A 16,319-nucleotide genomic window follows, 5' to 3' on the forward strand; every position below is an offset into this window, starting at 1 on the left:
AGCTCAGCTAGACAGTCTTTTTTATTATAGGACGCTCGTAGAGAAGTGCTAATTCTTCACAGAAGCATCAAAGTTATCTTGTACTACGTATGTGCGAAAAATAGTTAGATGGAGTGTGTCGATGCTCGCATTCCCAAGTTCGTAGGATTCACTTTTGCCGTACAATTTTTTCACAACACAAGCGCACACATAGGTGTTCCTTTGCTTCTTTCAGCCTTGTAAAGATGGCGGCCATAGCGTTTCGGGTACTATATGCCTTGACGTTGTGCTATTCGGGCGTCGGAGCTGCTGTTCCTCCTTTAGCAAGGAATGCCTCCTTCAGTTCTCGGCGGTTGGGTTTTCCGGTCGGTGTTTGCGGGATGACGTCTACGAACTCTACACCACCATGAAGCTGCTTGTGCACCGCCACGAGATCTGCCAAGGAAACAAGAACAAGTTTGTTTAGCGACATCAACATTCGACGAAAGTTAAATGATTGTGCATAGAATTTGTGGGGCAACATGCTGGAATAATCACTTCTTCGTACGAACTTCAGATTGTCGAACGTTCAATGTTTGTGCATGAAATCATGTGGACAACATGGCAGAAATATTCACTCAGTCGTACGCAGTTCAGGTTGTCTCTGAAAGAGCAAAAATTGGTTTGCTTCTAGTAAACAAAACATAAACGGACGACCGACTTCCTTCCGTCTGTATATTAGTACCACGAAAGCACCAACCCCGCTTCGAGATGCAAAATATGCCTTCCCTTCAGAACATTTTTAATTTAGAGGATCATTGTTGTTGCAAATGGGAGGAAGAATAAACATGTGCTACTGCCGTACAAACCTCAAAAATAATCACTCTGAATGTCGTTCGACATCTTAAAATAAAAATTTCACCATCTTCTCGTAGGGGAACCCTGAGTAGTATGCGAAGCAGCCATTAGGCTACAGTGGCGCCCCCAGCGGAGTATTCAGGGGCTACCGTCACGCAGCTGCTTCGCATTATTGCGTGCGGAGCCGCAGGTGTTGCCATTCGTTGCGCAATCCCGGAGAGGAGAGGAGCTTCGGAGAGGAGAGGAGGATTACCGGAGAGGAGACAAGGAGAGGAGAGGAGGGGGAGTGGACGCCGCATGATGGCTGCCGCACAACGGCGGAGGGAACAGGCGTGACCATAAGCTGCTGCGCATCTGAAACGGCAGCTATTATCTGAGATGACGTCTCGGTCACTTCTAGGTCACTCTTCCGCAGGTTAGGAAAGACGGTTTCACAGGACATGCGGCCCTATGGCGTGTCGTTCACAAGAGTGACACTCGAGAAAAAATTTGGCCCAGGTACACCTGAAGTGTAGTTAAGAAGACAGCCGAGAAAGTGCACTGTCAAAATGCGTACAGGGCTACTACGCAATGAAATAAATTGTCCCAAGTAAACTTGAAGCACGTGGAAAGGACTCAGCTGGAACATATGTGAAGGATATATGTTTCCGAGAGCGGCCAATAAGATTACCAAAAACCCTTCAGGATTGAAGGCAGTGAACTCTGTCAGTGCACTCACTCAGTGTACTAAGTTGCGAAAACAAAGTGGGACCACAATTGGCCATGCTTGTCTATATTTTTGCATTTGTGATATGTTTGCAATATAGTTGCATTGCTTTTGTAATATAACCCCCAACTTTCAAAAGAGAAAAAAATATGAAAATAGAAGGAGACTGCGGCGAGAGTTCTCAGGCCCACGCTTTTCAAATGAATTTAAGCAGGAAACGCCCCACACTATAAGAATTTAGCGCACTCTCATGTGTCTAAGGTTTGTGGACGCCCTTTGTGACGGCAGCTCGTAGGCCTTTTCACAATTCGTATCCCGCAGAGTTACACGTCGCATCGGCGCACGTTTAACACCAAAAACCTACTTCCACCAGATAAAAATCATCGACAGTTCATGAATAACAGCTAACCTAAAAGAGCAAAAATAGGCTTTTTTGAAAGAAAAATCAAGAACTTCTGGTCACCGCTGCCATCTTTCTGTAAATTGGTGGCAGGGAAGTGTTTTTTAATGCCATACTAAGCCTTATGGCAGGGGTTGTCGACCTACGTACTGCGGGCCGCCTGCGGCCTTCGGAGGGGTATGATACGGCCCCCGGAACGACGTCAGAACCCTCTCCACCTTCCCTTTTTACTTGTTATCGGAAGGCCGGCATGGTGGTTTTGGCTTCAAGTTGGGATAAATAGCAACAAAGGAAGATCCCATCTATTTCGCAGTGTCTGCCATCTTCACACTTAGGCAACATATTGTAAATTATTGTCAGATATTAGCGTCAAGGAGTAAAGCTTTGTTTCAAAAGTCCGTAATGCTCCATTCTTTCGGTCATCGCAAGCGAAAGGCTTCCTTTTTGACAGGTGGCCACCACGTTTAGCCTGTTTTCGCTGTCGCATTGAGTGCCAAAGAAACGACGTAGAAGGTCAGCCGCACTCAGTGCCAGAACAATAAGTATTTCATTTATAAGTATTTATATTTACAATGCTTTCATTTATATTTCAACAAAAACATTAAGTATTTCATTTATAGTACGGAGAATTTCCGTAATTAAATAACTCACGTAATAAAAATTTTCCTTCTGGTTCAAAAAAATTGATTTTCTTCACAGGTTCACACTAGCTTCACACGATTGCTGCTCATAAGCGGCACCTCTCCACGACAAGATAAGCCGGCCGAGGTCGTTAAGAGGGTATAAAAAGCGGGTAGAATTATGTTAATTTGTGCAATAAATGGCGCAAAGTTTCATTTGACCCCACAGGAAATGAAAGGCGGAGACGCGTACAGGCGTTCCTTCTGCGTAAGCAAGTGACAATAGGTGTCCTAGCTACAACGTTCACTAGGGTATTTTAAAATAAATAATAACGTTCACCCCTGCTTCCAAGCTATTTGACGCCAATGTAAGCCATTGTGTTAACTTCAGAGAAATGGTTCCGAGCCCGAATTTCTTGAATGCGACAAGATTTAGCTCCAACCACGAAATCAAGCAGAAATATTGGTTCAGGGTTACCTCGGGGACCTTTCTGTCCCATAAGCAAATAGCTGGTGTGCTGTCTGAAGCTATCGGCAGTATTCTCCTTTCAGTGGCTAGGGTTATTCTTTGAATCATACCCTTACTACTCAACATGCGCTCTCTGATTCCCCTGCTTGAAACTGAGAAAATGAACACTTGTTGATTCGCCATATTTGGCCGCAGTTATAAGAAATGATTAGCATATATCGACTCACTTTCAGTATATTTCACGAATTCTTGCTGTTTGGACTGCTCTTCATTAGGGGTTTTTGGTCTTGCGTTCGCCTTAAGCACAATAAAGGCCCTGGGTGCCTCTCCGTAGGCGCTATGAGGCACGCCAATTACGGCAGCCTGCGCGACGTCCGCGTGGTCTTGGAGCAGCTCCTCAAGTTCCGCAGGGGCCACCTGGAGATCCATACACTTTACAAAGTCCTTCATCCTGTCCAAGACGTACAACTCCCCGCGTGCAGTGTAATAGCCGGTGTCACCTGAAAATTCATCGAACAGAGCCTGTTTTCAGTGCAGAGACTGATGTCTGCATGCGCTGCGATGATTATCTAGGGTGCATGGAGCCTGTCGGTGGACGGCACAGCCCACCCACACATTTAACTTTCAACAGAGGAAGGCAGTCCGCGCGGTTTCATTTCAACTTATAAGCAATCGGTTGTTCTATTAAATGCAGAGCATTTCTTAGCCCCGCCTGTTCCTGCATCGGACGGTGTCAACAGTTTCGCGTCCGCAACAGGTGCGCCTCTCCTTCCCTCCTCTCTCTCAACAGCAGCTGGCGCGCGCATGCGTCGTAGTCAGCCGGTTCGCTCCTTCGCGGTCTCGGCGTAACAGGTGCGTGATAGCAGCGCGGTGGGGCGTGGAAGGGCGCGTGCTGCTTGCGCATGCGCGCTCTCCCCCCCGTACTACTCTCCCTCTACTGCGCGCGCTGCAAATATAGCGGCTAGCGGTCGCTCCTGTTTCAGTCACTGCGTTGCTCCTTCCTTCCTTGGTTGACGCTCGTGCCCACGTTTACTCGTGTCTGCTACTCCAGTATCACGGAAGAAGCGATGGAAGCAACACTGCCTTCAATCAGTACTGAGGCCCCAATGCTCTGCATTTACTCGTGTTCCCCTCGCGGGAAGGCGCGGGAATTTTTTTTTTCAGGTCTGAAACGCAGCTCAGCAATCGCAGTGCGGTTGCTCGTGATGTTAGTGCGCAAGTCACAAGTTCATCTCCTTACCCGTGGGTAGCAAAGACACCTAGCCGTAAAAACACAACAAAAACACAATCCTAACCTCTTCTTTGTACAGGTGGAGTAGGAAGACACTTTGGAACTTGTTCTGAATAGATGCTACTAGAGATTCTATAAGAAAACTACTTCTGTACCCGACGTTCGTCTTTTTTCCTCATCGGCTGTCAGTCTAGCGGACCATGAAAACATACTTGTGTTTTTACTGTTCTAGCGGCTTTTTTTTTAATTTGTGAAGCCACGAATGCAAGTGCGGAAAAATAGCTTTTAGCCTGTCGAAGTCCCTCCTGACCAGCTTTACTATCTTGCTTGATTTCTTGAGAGTTAATTCACTACAAGGCAGGTGATTGCCTCACAATTTAAGCACACGTTACTTTCGGTTACACTAACCTATTTACACCAACGTATACAGAAACCACTTCTTCTAGCTGCATTACTTTCCGCACGAGTCATTTCCCTCAGCAGACTTCACATACTGTAGGTGGTTTTCCCTTGAGCTGAATCTATCCTTATCACTCTAATACTGTTGCCGTAGATTATTAGCGCAACTTATTGCTGGGGATAAAAAACTAAGACTCTGCTTGAGAAGGTAGAGCCTTGCTGACCTGACTTGAGGTAACCCTCGTAGTCATAAATTTCCGCCGTTGCGTCGGGGTTGTCAAGGTAGCCCTTGAAACATGTTGGACCTTTTATGCATATCTCTCCACACTCTCCTGGACCAAGCTTCTTTCTTGTGTCTACGTCGACTACCTGTCAAGAAATGAAGAAAGGAAAAACCCCTAAAAAGGCACCCCCAAACTGTTGAAATAAAATAGCTTTATACTCAAACCTCGTTATGAAAAAGTTGAAGAGGTGCCGTAAATATTTTGTTATCTTGAAATTTTTTATAATATATTCACGAGTACGTCTGCTATGAGACGGAGCCACGAAGACGACGACGACGAAAGGCTTCTCCACGTGGCGCGTGTAGAAGAGTTGGTGGAACGGCTCGCGCTTTGAAACGCTGATTTGGCTGATCGGCGCTGCGCGTGAGACCACGTCTTTTTGGTGGATTTCTCTCTAGAGGCACAAGTTCGCCTAAATAAATCTCCGTTTGTCTTTGCCCCAACTTCGCCTGCTCCACTTCTTGCAATGGAACAATATCAATTACAACAGTTCACGCCACTGTACGCTCAGTTGCGTATACAACCATAAGCATGGAAAAAAGGAAACCGCCTCGCGTCGCATTGTATCTATACGCGAAAACGCATGCGGCAGATATCCAGTAGAAGACGAAGGTTTCGCTTGCTCAGTGCGCATAGTGCCTATTTCATTTTCTGTATGCGATTGCAGAAAAAAATGGCTGTGGCTTAGCTAAGCTAACCTTGGATATGCGAAGCAAAATCTTGGCTTATCCTAATTGAATCTTGGTTTCGCTTTGTTAAGATAATTGGTGTAGCTGTATTGCCGACCACGGCCAAAAGTCGTTCCGTCCCGTGTAAGGTTTTCATTCACGTCTAACGCGACGTTCCTCTTTCACAACGAACACTGCGCAGGACGAGTCACGTAGCGTGAGTCGACCCAGCGGTGCATGCATGGGAGGCTCCGGGGTTGGTCGGCTGCCGATAAGCCGAGCGGCCGCGCCGCGGCTACCGCCGCCGCCAGTTGGGCGGAACGACTGCAAACGGGGCCTTGTGCGCAGCGCCGAAAGCGGGCCCGGCGAGTAACGCGATGCGTACCGAGGGGTGTGCCATAGGGGTTCCTGCGGTCAAAAGGTGAACTGGCGCATCCGCGGCAAAACTGCTGCACGAAAAGAGCAAAGCTTTGCTTCAAAAGTCCGTGATGAACCTTTCTTTCGGAGATCGCAAGCGAAAGGCTTCTTTTTGACAGGTGGCCACCACGTCGAGGCCGTTTTTTGCTGTTGCAATGGGCGCCGAAGGAATGACGTACAAGGTCAGCCACATCGAGTGCCTGCGACGTCGTTGGCAAGTCGACCGTGTCTGCATGGGAGACAACGATCTTCGTCGCCCCGTGCATCGGTTCATACGGTGACATCTGCGACAGTGTGGGAATCGTTGAAGGTAGGAGACGTCGTTTAGACACACTTATTTATTTAACGGTTGGAAGGAGCTACAATAACCGTGCCTCTTGTTAGGCTTCCGTTCGCGCCATCTTTGAATCCGCGGAGCTGGGCTGGTAGCGTTCTTCCGAGGCGGTTCTTTGTTCTTACGTTAGGTGACGAGATGCAGTGTCCTGGCCTCCCACCATCCCGGGTTTCGGTTTCGTTTTTCCACACATTCCCCCCCAAAATGACGGAAGTCATTTTCTTTTACTGCTACGTAATTTCCAATGGGTACACTAGCTGTATCGGTCGCTTGAGCGTTGATCCTCCGGGCATTCTCAGGAGGCACGATCGGATCTTTCCATCTCGTCCTGGGAACACCTTTTGGATTCTTGCAAGGCTCCATTGCTGCCGGGGTAGTTGCGAGTCTCGGAGGAGAACCAAGTCCCCAACAGCAAGGGTTTTCCCTTGGCGTCGTTTTCCGTTGTGGAGATTTCGCAACTCTGCCAAGTATTCCTTGGTCCATATACGCCAGAAGGCTTTGATGGCCAGCTGTCGACGGGTCCAAAGCTTGTGCAGGCTGTCGTCAATATTGTCATCCTTAATCCCCACACTTGGTAGCGTTGTCAGTCGTTTGCCCGTCAAGAACAGGGAAGGACATAGTGGTTCTGGTTCCCCCGCCTCGTCATAGAGGTTAGTTAATGGTCTGGAGTTCAGTACTGCCTCTACTTCTGAAAGCACGGTTGCAAGCTCATCGAATGACAAATATCTTGAGCCAATTACTTTCTTCAGTGCAAGCTTGGTGGATCCAACGAGGCGTTCGTAGAACCCACCCCACCATGGAGCACGCTCAACTATGAACTTCCATTCAATGCGTGCGTTTGAGATGAAGTCAAGTGTTGCAGGATGGCGCAATGACTTCCAGAGCTGCGAAAGTTCTTTGTTTGCTCTTTTAAAAGACATGGCGTTGTCGCTGTATATGACTCGAGGGATTCCTCTCCTGGATATGAATCTCCTGAGTGCCATCAAGAACGATTCAGTGGACATGTCTCTTACGAGCTCAAGATGAACAGCTCTGGTTACGGCACAAGTGAACAATGTAACATACGACTTGTGCATTGCGCTCTCTCCTTTGACCAGAAGCGGTCTCGCAAAGTCGACACCCGTGACTTCAAACGGTTGTGCCTCGGTGACTCGGTCTCGCGGAAGCGGTGCGATTACCTCGGTGGCTGGACGAGCATTGAACCTCTGACAGGTCATGCACCCCTTAATTATTCTTTTCACCAGCTGGCGTGCACGCACCACGTAGAATTTCTCTCTCAGCTGTATGAGTGTGTCCCGCACTTCTCCGTGCAACACTTGAAGGTGACATCGGCGAGCGATCAGCTCCGCTAATCGGTGGCCGCTTGTTAACGCGATGGGATGCTGTTCGTTGTACGGCTTCTTACTTTGCTGGAGTCTTCCCGTGATTCGGAGCACACCGTCATTGTCCATGAACACGGGAATATCTCGGAGTGGTGAGTCTGCGGGAAAACGTTCCCCCGTTTGTGTGCATTCGGTCTCTCGCTGCAGATCTTCACGCTGTGCTAGCCTTATCCAGTATTTCTCGGCTTCGTCCAGTTCGCGTGTCGTTAACGAGCCAGATTCATTGCTGGTATGGCGCAACTTATGAACGTATCTCATAATCCAAGCTGTTACACGGAGAAGTCTCGCTGCTTCACTGTATCGTGTTATGTCCAGCACTGTCTGTGACGTGGAGCTTGTAGCCTGGAGAACTGCCGGAACCCTTTTTTCATCTGTTGCCGCCGAGGTGTTGCTGGGTGGCGAGTGATTCGGCCAGAAGTTCTCGGGCAACCCCATCCACTCAGGTCCTTTCCACCAGAGGGAACTTTCCACAAGCTGCTGACCGCTGAACCCTCGGGTCATGCAGTCTGTCGGATTTCCTGATCCAGGACAGTGTTTCCAAAACGCAGGGTTCGTGATGCGTTGTATCTCGGTGACTCGATTCTGCACGAACTGCTTCCATTGGGACGGTTCGCCTGTCACCCAGTGCAGGGCCACAGTCGAGTCTGTCCAGAAGTATGTCTCCTGCGGTCGTTCCTTCAAGTTGTTCGTTATGTATCGGCCCAATCTAGCTGCCAACAAACAAGCCATCAGCTCCAGCCTCGGCAGTGTCAGCTGCTTGATAGGTGCGATCTTCGACTTGCCCATGAGGATACTAGACGTAGTATCGCCTTCCGCATCTGTAACACAAATGTACGCCACTGCCCCGTAGGCCACAGGGCTAGCATCGGCGAACACATGTAGCAACGTTTTCTGCGGAAGTCCAGTCGTGGCAGCACGGTAGCAGCGTTGTACATGCACTCTTTGCAGTTCGTTCAGTTCACAACACCACTGCACCCACTTAGTGTCTAAGTCCTGCGGTAACACTTCGTTCCACTCCACGTTTCGTTGCCAGAGTTCCTGAAATAGGGCTTTGGCTCTAACGGTGAATGGTGTCAGCCATCCAAGTGGATCATACAGTCGAGCTGTAGTTTTTAGCAGTTCTTTTCGTGCTTGTTCCAGGATCGGGCGGTGCGCTCGTTGTCGGCGTGAATGTGAGCTCGTCGCTGATGGGGTTCCATGTTAATCCCAGCACCTTGAGAACACCCGAGAGGTAACCTAGATGAATGGATTCTTGACCGTCGCTGATGTGTTCACTCACTTCCTTGCTGTTCGTTGACCATTTGTGCAGTTTCATGGAGGCAGCATTGAAGATAGCATTAGCTTCCGTGTAAATCTTGAAGGCTTCTTCCCCATTTTCTGCTCCAGTTAGGAGGTCGTCCACGTACAAGCAGTCCGCTAGAATTCTTGCAGTGACGGGACACTCTCCCTCCATGCTTCTGAGGTGGTTCTTTAGCGTTGCTGTAAGTAGGAAGGGACTTGCTGTTGTTCCGAACGGGACCCTCGTCATTCGCCACGCCTGCACTTTCGGCTTCAATTCAGTCGTTTCTGGTGCGGTCTCGAACCAAAGGAATCTCAAGGCGTCTCGGTCTTCTTCTGGTATTCCGATTTGCAGAAATGCCTTTTCGATGTCTGCCACTAAGGCAATTCTGTGCCTTCGAAAGTTAAGCAGTAGTCCAACGAGGTCAGTTGTCAGGTTTGGGCCACTTTCAAGGTTCTGGTTGAGCGACTTTGCGTGGTTTCCATGCGATGACGCGTCGAATACCACTCGGACTCTCGTTGTGTCACTTGCCTCCCGTATCACCGGTTGTTGTGGCATGTAGTATATCGGTCCGTTGCTCCCATCCCCTTCAACCACAGCCTCGGCCACGCCCTCCGTACAGTACTGTCGGATGACGTCATCGTAAGTTTGCAGCAGGTCAGGGTCTTTCTTGAGGCGGTTCGTTAGCTGCACCAAGCGTTTTTCCGCGACTTCCCTGTTGTCTTTGAGTTCGATGTTTTCCTTCCAGGGAAGGGCAACTTCATATCTACTCCCAACTTGCTTGATGTTTTCGTCAAACGAATCAAGTAGTTGTTGTTCTGGACAACCGGCCACATCGTCCGTTACTCCTATCGACTCCAACGTCCAAAAGCGTTCTAAATAGTTCGAGGCATCAGTGTCGTCAAGTGACACCTTCAGTGCAATTGTTTGCATGCACTGTGCTTCCCTGACTCTCGTTCCAACTGGGCCCTGTATGCATCATCCAAAAGCTGTTTCAACTGCTCGGAGTTTTCCATCCAAAGCCTTAGATCTTCCGGTCACAAGATCCCAGTAATGTTCTGAGCCAATAAGGAGGTCAATATCCCCTTGATCTTGGTCACCTGTACGGTCAGCCACAGCCTCTGATCCCATGAGATCTCGCAGGTGGGCTTCTGAAATTGGAACCTTCTGGTCGTAGATCACTTCGGTTTCCAAAACTTCAAGATGGTGATCTTTCTTGTTCTGTGCCGAGACAGAAACTAGCACTCTCTTAAAGTCTCTTTCGGACTGACTTCCGCCGAACACACCGACCTTTAGTGCTTCGTATCCCACAACTTTGCACCCGAGTTTTTTGGATGCTCTCTTTGTGATGAACGAGCGTTGGCTTCCACCATCGAAGAGAGCTCGAAGTGAGGTGGCATTGTCCGCTCCTGCACAATATACAGTTGCAGTCTGTAGTAAGACGACCGGTCTGGCGGCTTCGTTCGTTCTGGACTCCAAATTCACTGGAGCGGTGGTCACGCTGCTGGTGCTCAATGGCGCCTTTGGTGCGGTGAATTCTGGGTCGCACATCGTTTTGGCATGTCGTTTCGAGCACTTTGCACATTTGACGTTACTCCTGCACACATTTGAGCGGTGGTTGGGTCTTGTGCAGCGGAAGCATCGTCTTCCTGCCATGAGCCTTTTCTTCTTTTCTTCCAGCTTGATTTCAGCGCAACAAGCCGCAGTCTCGTGGCTCTTTTCTGTGCAGAAGAAACAGGCATCAGTCTTCGTTGTTTGGTGCAGTGTCGCCACCGATGACTTCGGATTGCCTCCTTTGTGCTGTTTGTAAATATTCTTGTGGTCGTTTTTAGCTCCGGGAAGGTGCGGTTTTGCATCCACGTTTGGCTGCACTTCTAAACCTTCGCGGCTATTTACTTCGATGCGCAGAAAGGCAATCAGTCGGGAAAGGGACGACACCGTCGCTCCTTTTGTTGCACTTTTCTCTGATGATTTTTCGTGTGCATCCTCTGTAACCAGGGTTGCTTCGTGCAGTAGAGTCTGCTGCACCGAACTTTCCGCCGCTTGTTCTTTTGCAGTTGTTCTGTTGAAGTCGAGTAGTATTTCCTTCGGCAGGGAACGTTGTACCACGGGGAAGAGAAGCGCCTCGAATGTGTTTTGGTTTTGGCCAAGCGCTTCCAAGCCTCGGATGTGAGACAGGAGGGTATCGTATAACCGACGGAGGCCCCTCACGTCGTCCGCGCTCCTCACCGGCGGGACGCTCAAGAGCTTCCGCATGTGCGCCTGTATAAGCCCCTCTTCGTCGCCGAAACGAGATTTGAGCAGCTCCAAGGCGTCCTCGTAACATCGTGCTGTCGGAGGAAGGCCCTTGATGACACTCGCCGCGTCTCCTGTCACTGCTGCCTTGAGGTATCCAAACTTATCCAACACCGTGAGTTCGCTGTTGGCGTTGATAACTTGGTCAAACTGCTCCCAGAACTCCTGCCAGCTAACGCTCTTTCCGTCGAACTTGAGCAGCTCGAGCTTCGGTAGTTTCACTTTACAGTTTCACTTTCACTTTCTCGTTCTGTTGGGATGGCGTGGTTTCTGTTCTGGGTGGACGATTCTCGCGAGCACAGTAGCATCGTTGGTCGGCGCCTCCGTAGTGACCGCGCTGGCATCGGCGTTGAGGGAAACCACCTTGCGCCGTTCTTCAGTGCCGTCACTTGGCCCGCCACCCCCGCTAGCTTCGCAGCGCTGGCTGAGTGAGGAGGTTGTCTCGCTCGGCCACGTGTGGCGTCGCTGCACATGGCCGTAAGTTCACGCACCATGGTCCGGTTTTTTGTTAGGGGGAGGTGGGCGGGGGAGGGTGGGAGGCTCATGTAGTTTGTTATATCCATTGACAGGTCAATTATACTTCGTTACAACGCTGTTCCAAATGCATGATGCTCTATGAAGATTTAAAAAAAAATCCATTCACTTAGTTATATCTCATTACGTTATAACGAGGCTTGTGCATAAACCTCTCACCCAGTTTGCATTGCATACCCACGTTCGCACCACTAAAAATTGTGCCACCCTTTCGCATGGGTTACTGATTCATTTGGTAGAACTGGCTACCGCTCTATTACACCGGAAATTATTTTGCATCTCTTTTATTCCGCGCAAGTGACGAATTTCTTAACTCAAGTGGCAATGAACAGAAGCCAACGTCAGCCTTCTTGAGTGGTTTTCTGGGCAATATTATACTACGGCTTTTCTACGAGCCTTTAGTGCAAAGCTAAGGCAACCAATATGCTTCTTTGTTATTGTTGCGTCTTGTTGCGACTTATCGCCGTTTTATATTCGAGAAAATGGAAAGCTTCGGTTTCAGTTTAGCATTGTAATTGTGTGTACACACGCCGAGTGCATGAGAAGTAATGTTAACGAAAAACACTGAAAATGAAGTGCTGTCATTGGAATGCCTTTAAACAAAAACATGGTAGCTATCTGAACAGATCTGATGATCTGATTGCACGGTTTAACGCGCCGACGCAGCGCAGGCGATGAGGCGCGCCGTAGTGGAGGGCTCCGGATTAATTTTGACCACCTGGGGATCTTTAACGTGCGCCGAAATCTCGTACACATGGGCGTTTTTGCTTTTCGCCTCCATCAGAAAAGCGGACGCCGCGGCCGGGAATCGAACCTGCAACCTTGTGCTCAGCAGCGCAACGCCTTAGCCACTGAGCCACCGCGGCGGGTCTATCAGAACAGAGGGAATCTACAAGGAGTGTGAGATTACAATTATAAACAAGAAAACACAGCGTTGACAAGCTTGTTCTTAAAATCATGCAGTCAGTCAGGATCAACAAGAAAGCGCAAAACCTCACAACAAAAAGAAATTGAGCCGGAGAAATAATGAAAAGCGAGAGAGAGGAAAAGGAAAACAAAACAAAATATAAATCTACAGCGAGAAAACAGACAATACAATGTGATGCAATTACGAAGCGAACATCTGTGTTACGAAAATTGAGTTATGACTTTCAATTTGTCTTTGCTGTTTTCGGTTTGAAACAGTTTCGAGGGTTTGTCGTCTCATTCCAGCACTTTTTGTTGGACTGAATACCGGATATGTCGAGTTTTGTATATTACAGGAGAGCTTGCTATTGCAGCTGAGGTTCATGTCGACACGAATACATGAGCAGAAATTTATTCGCTTTTTGTGTTGTGCCTGATAGATGAAAATCGCCTGACACTAAAACTTCGGTATGAGCAACAGTCGTACAAAGTTATCTATATCAAGAATTTGTTTTCTTCAGAATACCAAACATAATGTGCTCGACGTGGCAGGATCCAGCAACCCATTGGGGGTTCCCAAAACGGTGCGTAAAAATAAAACAATACTTCACCTTTAGGCTCACGTATGGAATTGGCGTTCCAACAGTTTTGAAGTCGTGACACATGCCCCGTGTAAAAGTGATTCCACAGCAAACCTCCGTGAGACCGTAACCTGGGATATGATAACGATGTTATGCAAATCTTATATGTTTGAGTTCTTTTTGGCAAACCGTTCCGAATTCGGGTTTGGTCAAATCATCTACTCCTTTGTTGCGCTGTTTGCGTATCACAGAGTATGTGTACCTCTAAAAAATACCCTTTTAGAGTAGCGGAAACTTATACGAACCTACTAATGATTGTCAGCGTAGACATACTGATAAATTTATTGCGATGTAAAGCGTTTAGAATTCCCCTTCGGAAAGCACTGCTGCTAGAGTCGTTGAACGCATGTAGACCTCTTTGTTGACAGGTACGCTTTGAAAGCGGCGTGCCTAATACTGTTGCCCCCCAAGTTAGCATTTTACGCCTTACGTATTAAAAGAGGTCGCCGTAAAAAAATGTACCCTAAATACGGAGAGGACAACGTTGTTACAGACAACAAAATGTTCTTCCTCGTCTCTTCTTTCCCCTACACTTAGGAGTCTTTAATGCCTTCATGTGGGGCAAAGTATGTTTCCTTGTTCGAGGGAGGTTCACATGCAGTTCTTTAATATTCTGAAAAAATGCGTCCCACGATAATACAGCGATTTTTTCGGTTAAAATACCGGGTGTTGAGGGTTAAGAGGCCTTCATTAAACTTGATGTGTGGCAATCTTTGTGTTAAGAATTGCAACAAATGGCACTGCAACAGTGTAACATGTTGTATAACGTTTCAGTAACCAATTGATAACATTCGGCCATTGGTTTTCGCAAGAAGCGCAGGATAGGTCCCATTTGGAGGTATAGGTATACATCATTCCCAAGATAACGCAAAGTTGACATTTAAAGATTCCTAGTCCCAAAGCTCAGGAGGACCAGCTCGCCACCCTGAGTAGTGTGACGAACTGAAGTTTCTGTACTCGTTTAGCTATTTGTAGAACAATGATTTATGCGGAGAAGGTCCTAATATAGTTTCGCTCATGAGGCATTCACGCACTGTGCAAGCGTTTGTGAGCAACTTGCTCAGCGCTGACAATTGCAGCTAACGTATAGCTCTTACCATGGTAAATTGTGCAGCCCGGAAACACCTTCATAAGACCACTCATGATTTGAGGTGGGATGGCACTTCCAGCAAGAAAAATGTTTCGTACGCTGCTGATGTCCAAAGTGGGCGGCAGACCTTTTTGTACCATGTGCATAGCGTGCGTTGGGTATAGCACTAGGTTAGTTACCTAAAAGAGTTTGAGAAAGGTTAGTGACAGTTCGCTAGTAAGACCGTAAAGATAGAACGGCTGTAACAGGATAGATGACATAAATAATTACTGAATGGCTTTGAGGAAATATCTTTGCCTCTAGACTTTTTGTGCACCTTCTACATGTGTGCATATGGCGCAAGAAATCAGGTTGGGTTTTCATTGTTTTTTATTGAGGTAAGGTGAGTATAATGCGAATGAACAAAGATGAGCTCGTCATCGAAACAGTCTGTTAAAAAGGAGTCATCTCTTGGGAGTTTATTCTTTTAGCAGTACTTTTAAATGGTGGAGGAGCGGCACCGCGTCTTGTCGGTCTTATTGTTGGACTATCCTTTTTACCGACACTTCGCAGCTGCTGGGGAATGAGGGTCGGTGGTTAGTAGGCGCATTCATGCGAGGCTTGGGCCCTTACTGCACAATGGTGGCCAATCTTGCTCTGCTCAGGGACTGCGTTATCGGCAATTGTCACCAGGATTAGGCCTCACCCCGAGCCTCCTTCTGCAATTCCAGCAACACGCGTTTTTCAGGGGCACAGCCCTATAGGGGCTCGGCCTGTCGGCGTCTCCTGTCGGCGTCGTCGTAACTTTTTTCTTATGGTGTCACCGAACTAAAACACCGAAACACTCCTTTATGCCTCGCGCTAGAAAGTAACGTGTAATAAACAGCACCGGGACTCTCGTTTACGCTTCTTGCTGGAATGCTTCGTAACGCGTACTAAAAAACACCGGGACACCCGTTTACGCATTGCGCTAGACCGCTTTGTGCTTCAAAGACACAAGGCTGTTGCAGCAAAGCTGTATACCTGAACCCCCCAACGATTCCATCTCCGTTGGCAAAAACGCCAAGGCGCCTAGAATATTCTTATATACTGCATGATTCGACCCTCCTCAGGTTTCACGCTAGTGGAGATAGCCCGGGATCTTTTCTTTTTGTACTGGTTCTCACATAGGGGGAGAAACTTGGAGGCTCACTAAAAGGGTTCAACTCAAATTGAGGACGACTCAGCGAGCAATGGAACGGAAGATGGTAGGTGTAACGTTAAGGGACAAGAGAGCCGGCTGGGTCAGGGGACAAACGCATGTTAAGGGCATATTAGTCGAAATTAGGAAGCAGAAATGGGCGTGGCAAAAGCATGTAATGAGGAGGCAACATAACCGTTGGTCATTAAGGGTAACAGAGTTTATTCCTTGGCAAGGAAAACGTGGCAGTGGGCGGCCGAATGTAACATCGGCAGATGAGATCAAGAAATGTGCGGGGATAAATCGGTCGCTCTTAGCACAGTACAGGGATATATTGGAGATCTATGGGAGAGGCCTTTGCTCTGCAGTGGGCGTAGACAGACTGATGACGATGGCGGTGATGATGATGATCTTAGATTGGTTGCCGACATAAGACAGTGGAGACCAAGCTCTTATTTTTGTGTTGTGGTAAGGTACGAATTGCAACAACAGGCTGGCCGGCGGCGGTCACGCGGGGCGAGATAATAGAGTAGCGCGCGCCGCCATGCGTTCGTTGATCACGCGATAACTTGTTGAGACGCAGCAAATATGGGCCGTGACCGAGAAGACTGCTGTTCGCCCTGTGCACAATTTTTTTGCTAGGGAGTGCAGTAATCGTCTGTGCATTTTTCAGGTGTATTATACGCTAC

The 16,319-nt window shown here is 48.2% G+C and overlaps 1 protein-coding gene across 1 annotated transcript in view; it reads right to left on the minus strand.

The window, feature by feature from the left end:
* Positions 1-260: 260 nt before the first annotated feature.
* Positions 261-16,319, minus strand: part of LOC144159991 (uncharacterized) — a 33,021-nt gene continuing 16,962 nt past the window's right edge. The window contains exons 7-11 of the mRNA XM_077691617.1: positions 14,479-14,650; positions 13,352-13,452; positions 4,866-5,010; positions 3,239-3,511; positions 261-414 (exon numbers count right to left, since the gene is read on the minus strand). Of these exons, the coding sequence (XP_077547743.1) occupies positions 269-414; positions 3,239-3,511; positions 4,866-5,010; positions 13,352-13,452; positions 14,479-14,650 (837 nt within the window). The 3' untranslated portion in view covers positions 261-268. The remainder of the gene's footprint in view (positions 415-3,238; positions 3,512-4,865; positions 5,011-13,351; positions 13,453-14,478; positions 14,651-16,319) is intronic.

Source organism: Haemaphysalis longicornis, unplaced genomic scaffold, assembly GCF_048455015.1.
Source record: "Haemaphysalis longicornis isolate Haplotype H1 unplaced genomic scaffold, Haemaphysalis longicornis Haplotype H1 scaffold_10, whole genome shotgun sequence".
In the NCBI taxonomy this organism is placed as follows: domain Eukaryota; kingdom Metazoa; phylum Arthropoda; class Arachnida; order Ixodida; family Ixodidae; genus Haemaphysalis; species Haemaphysalis longicornis.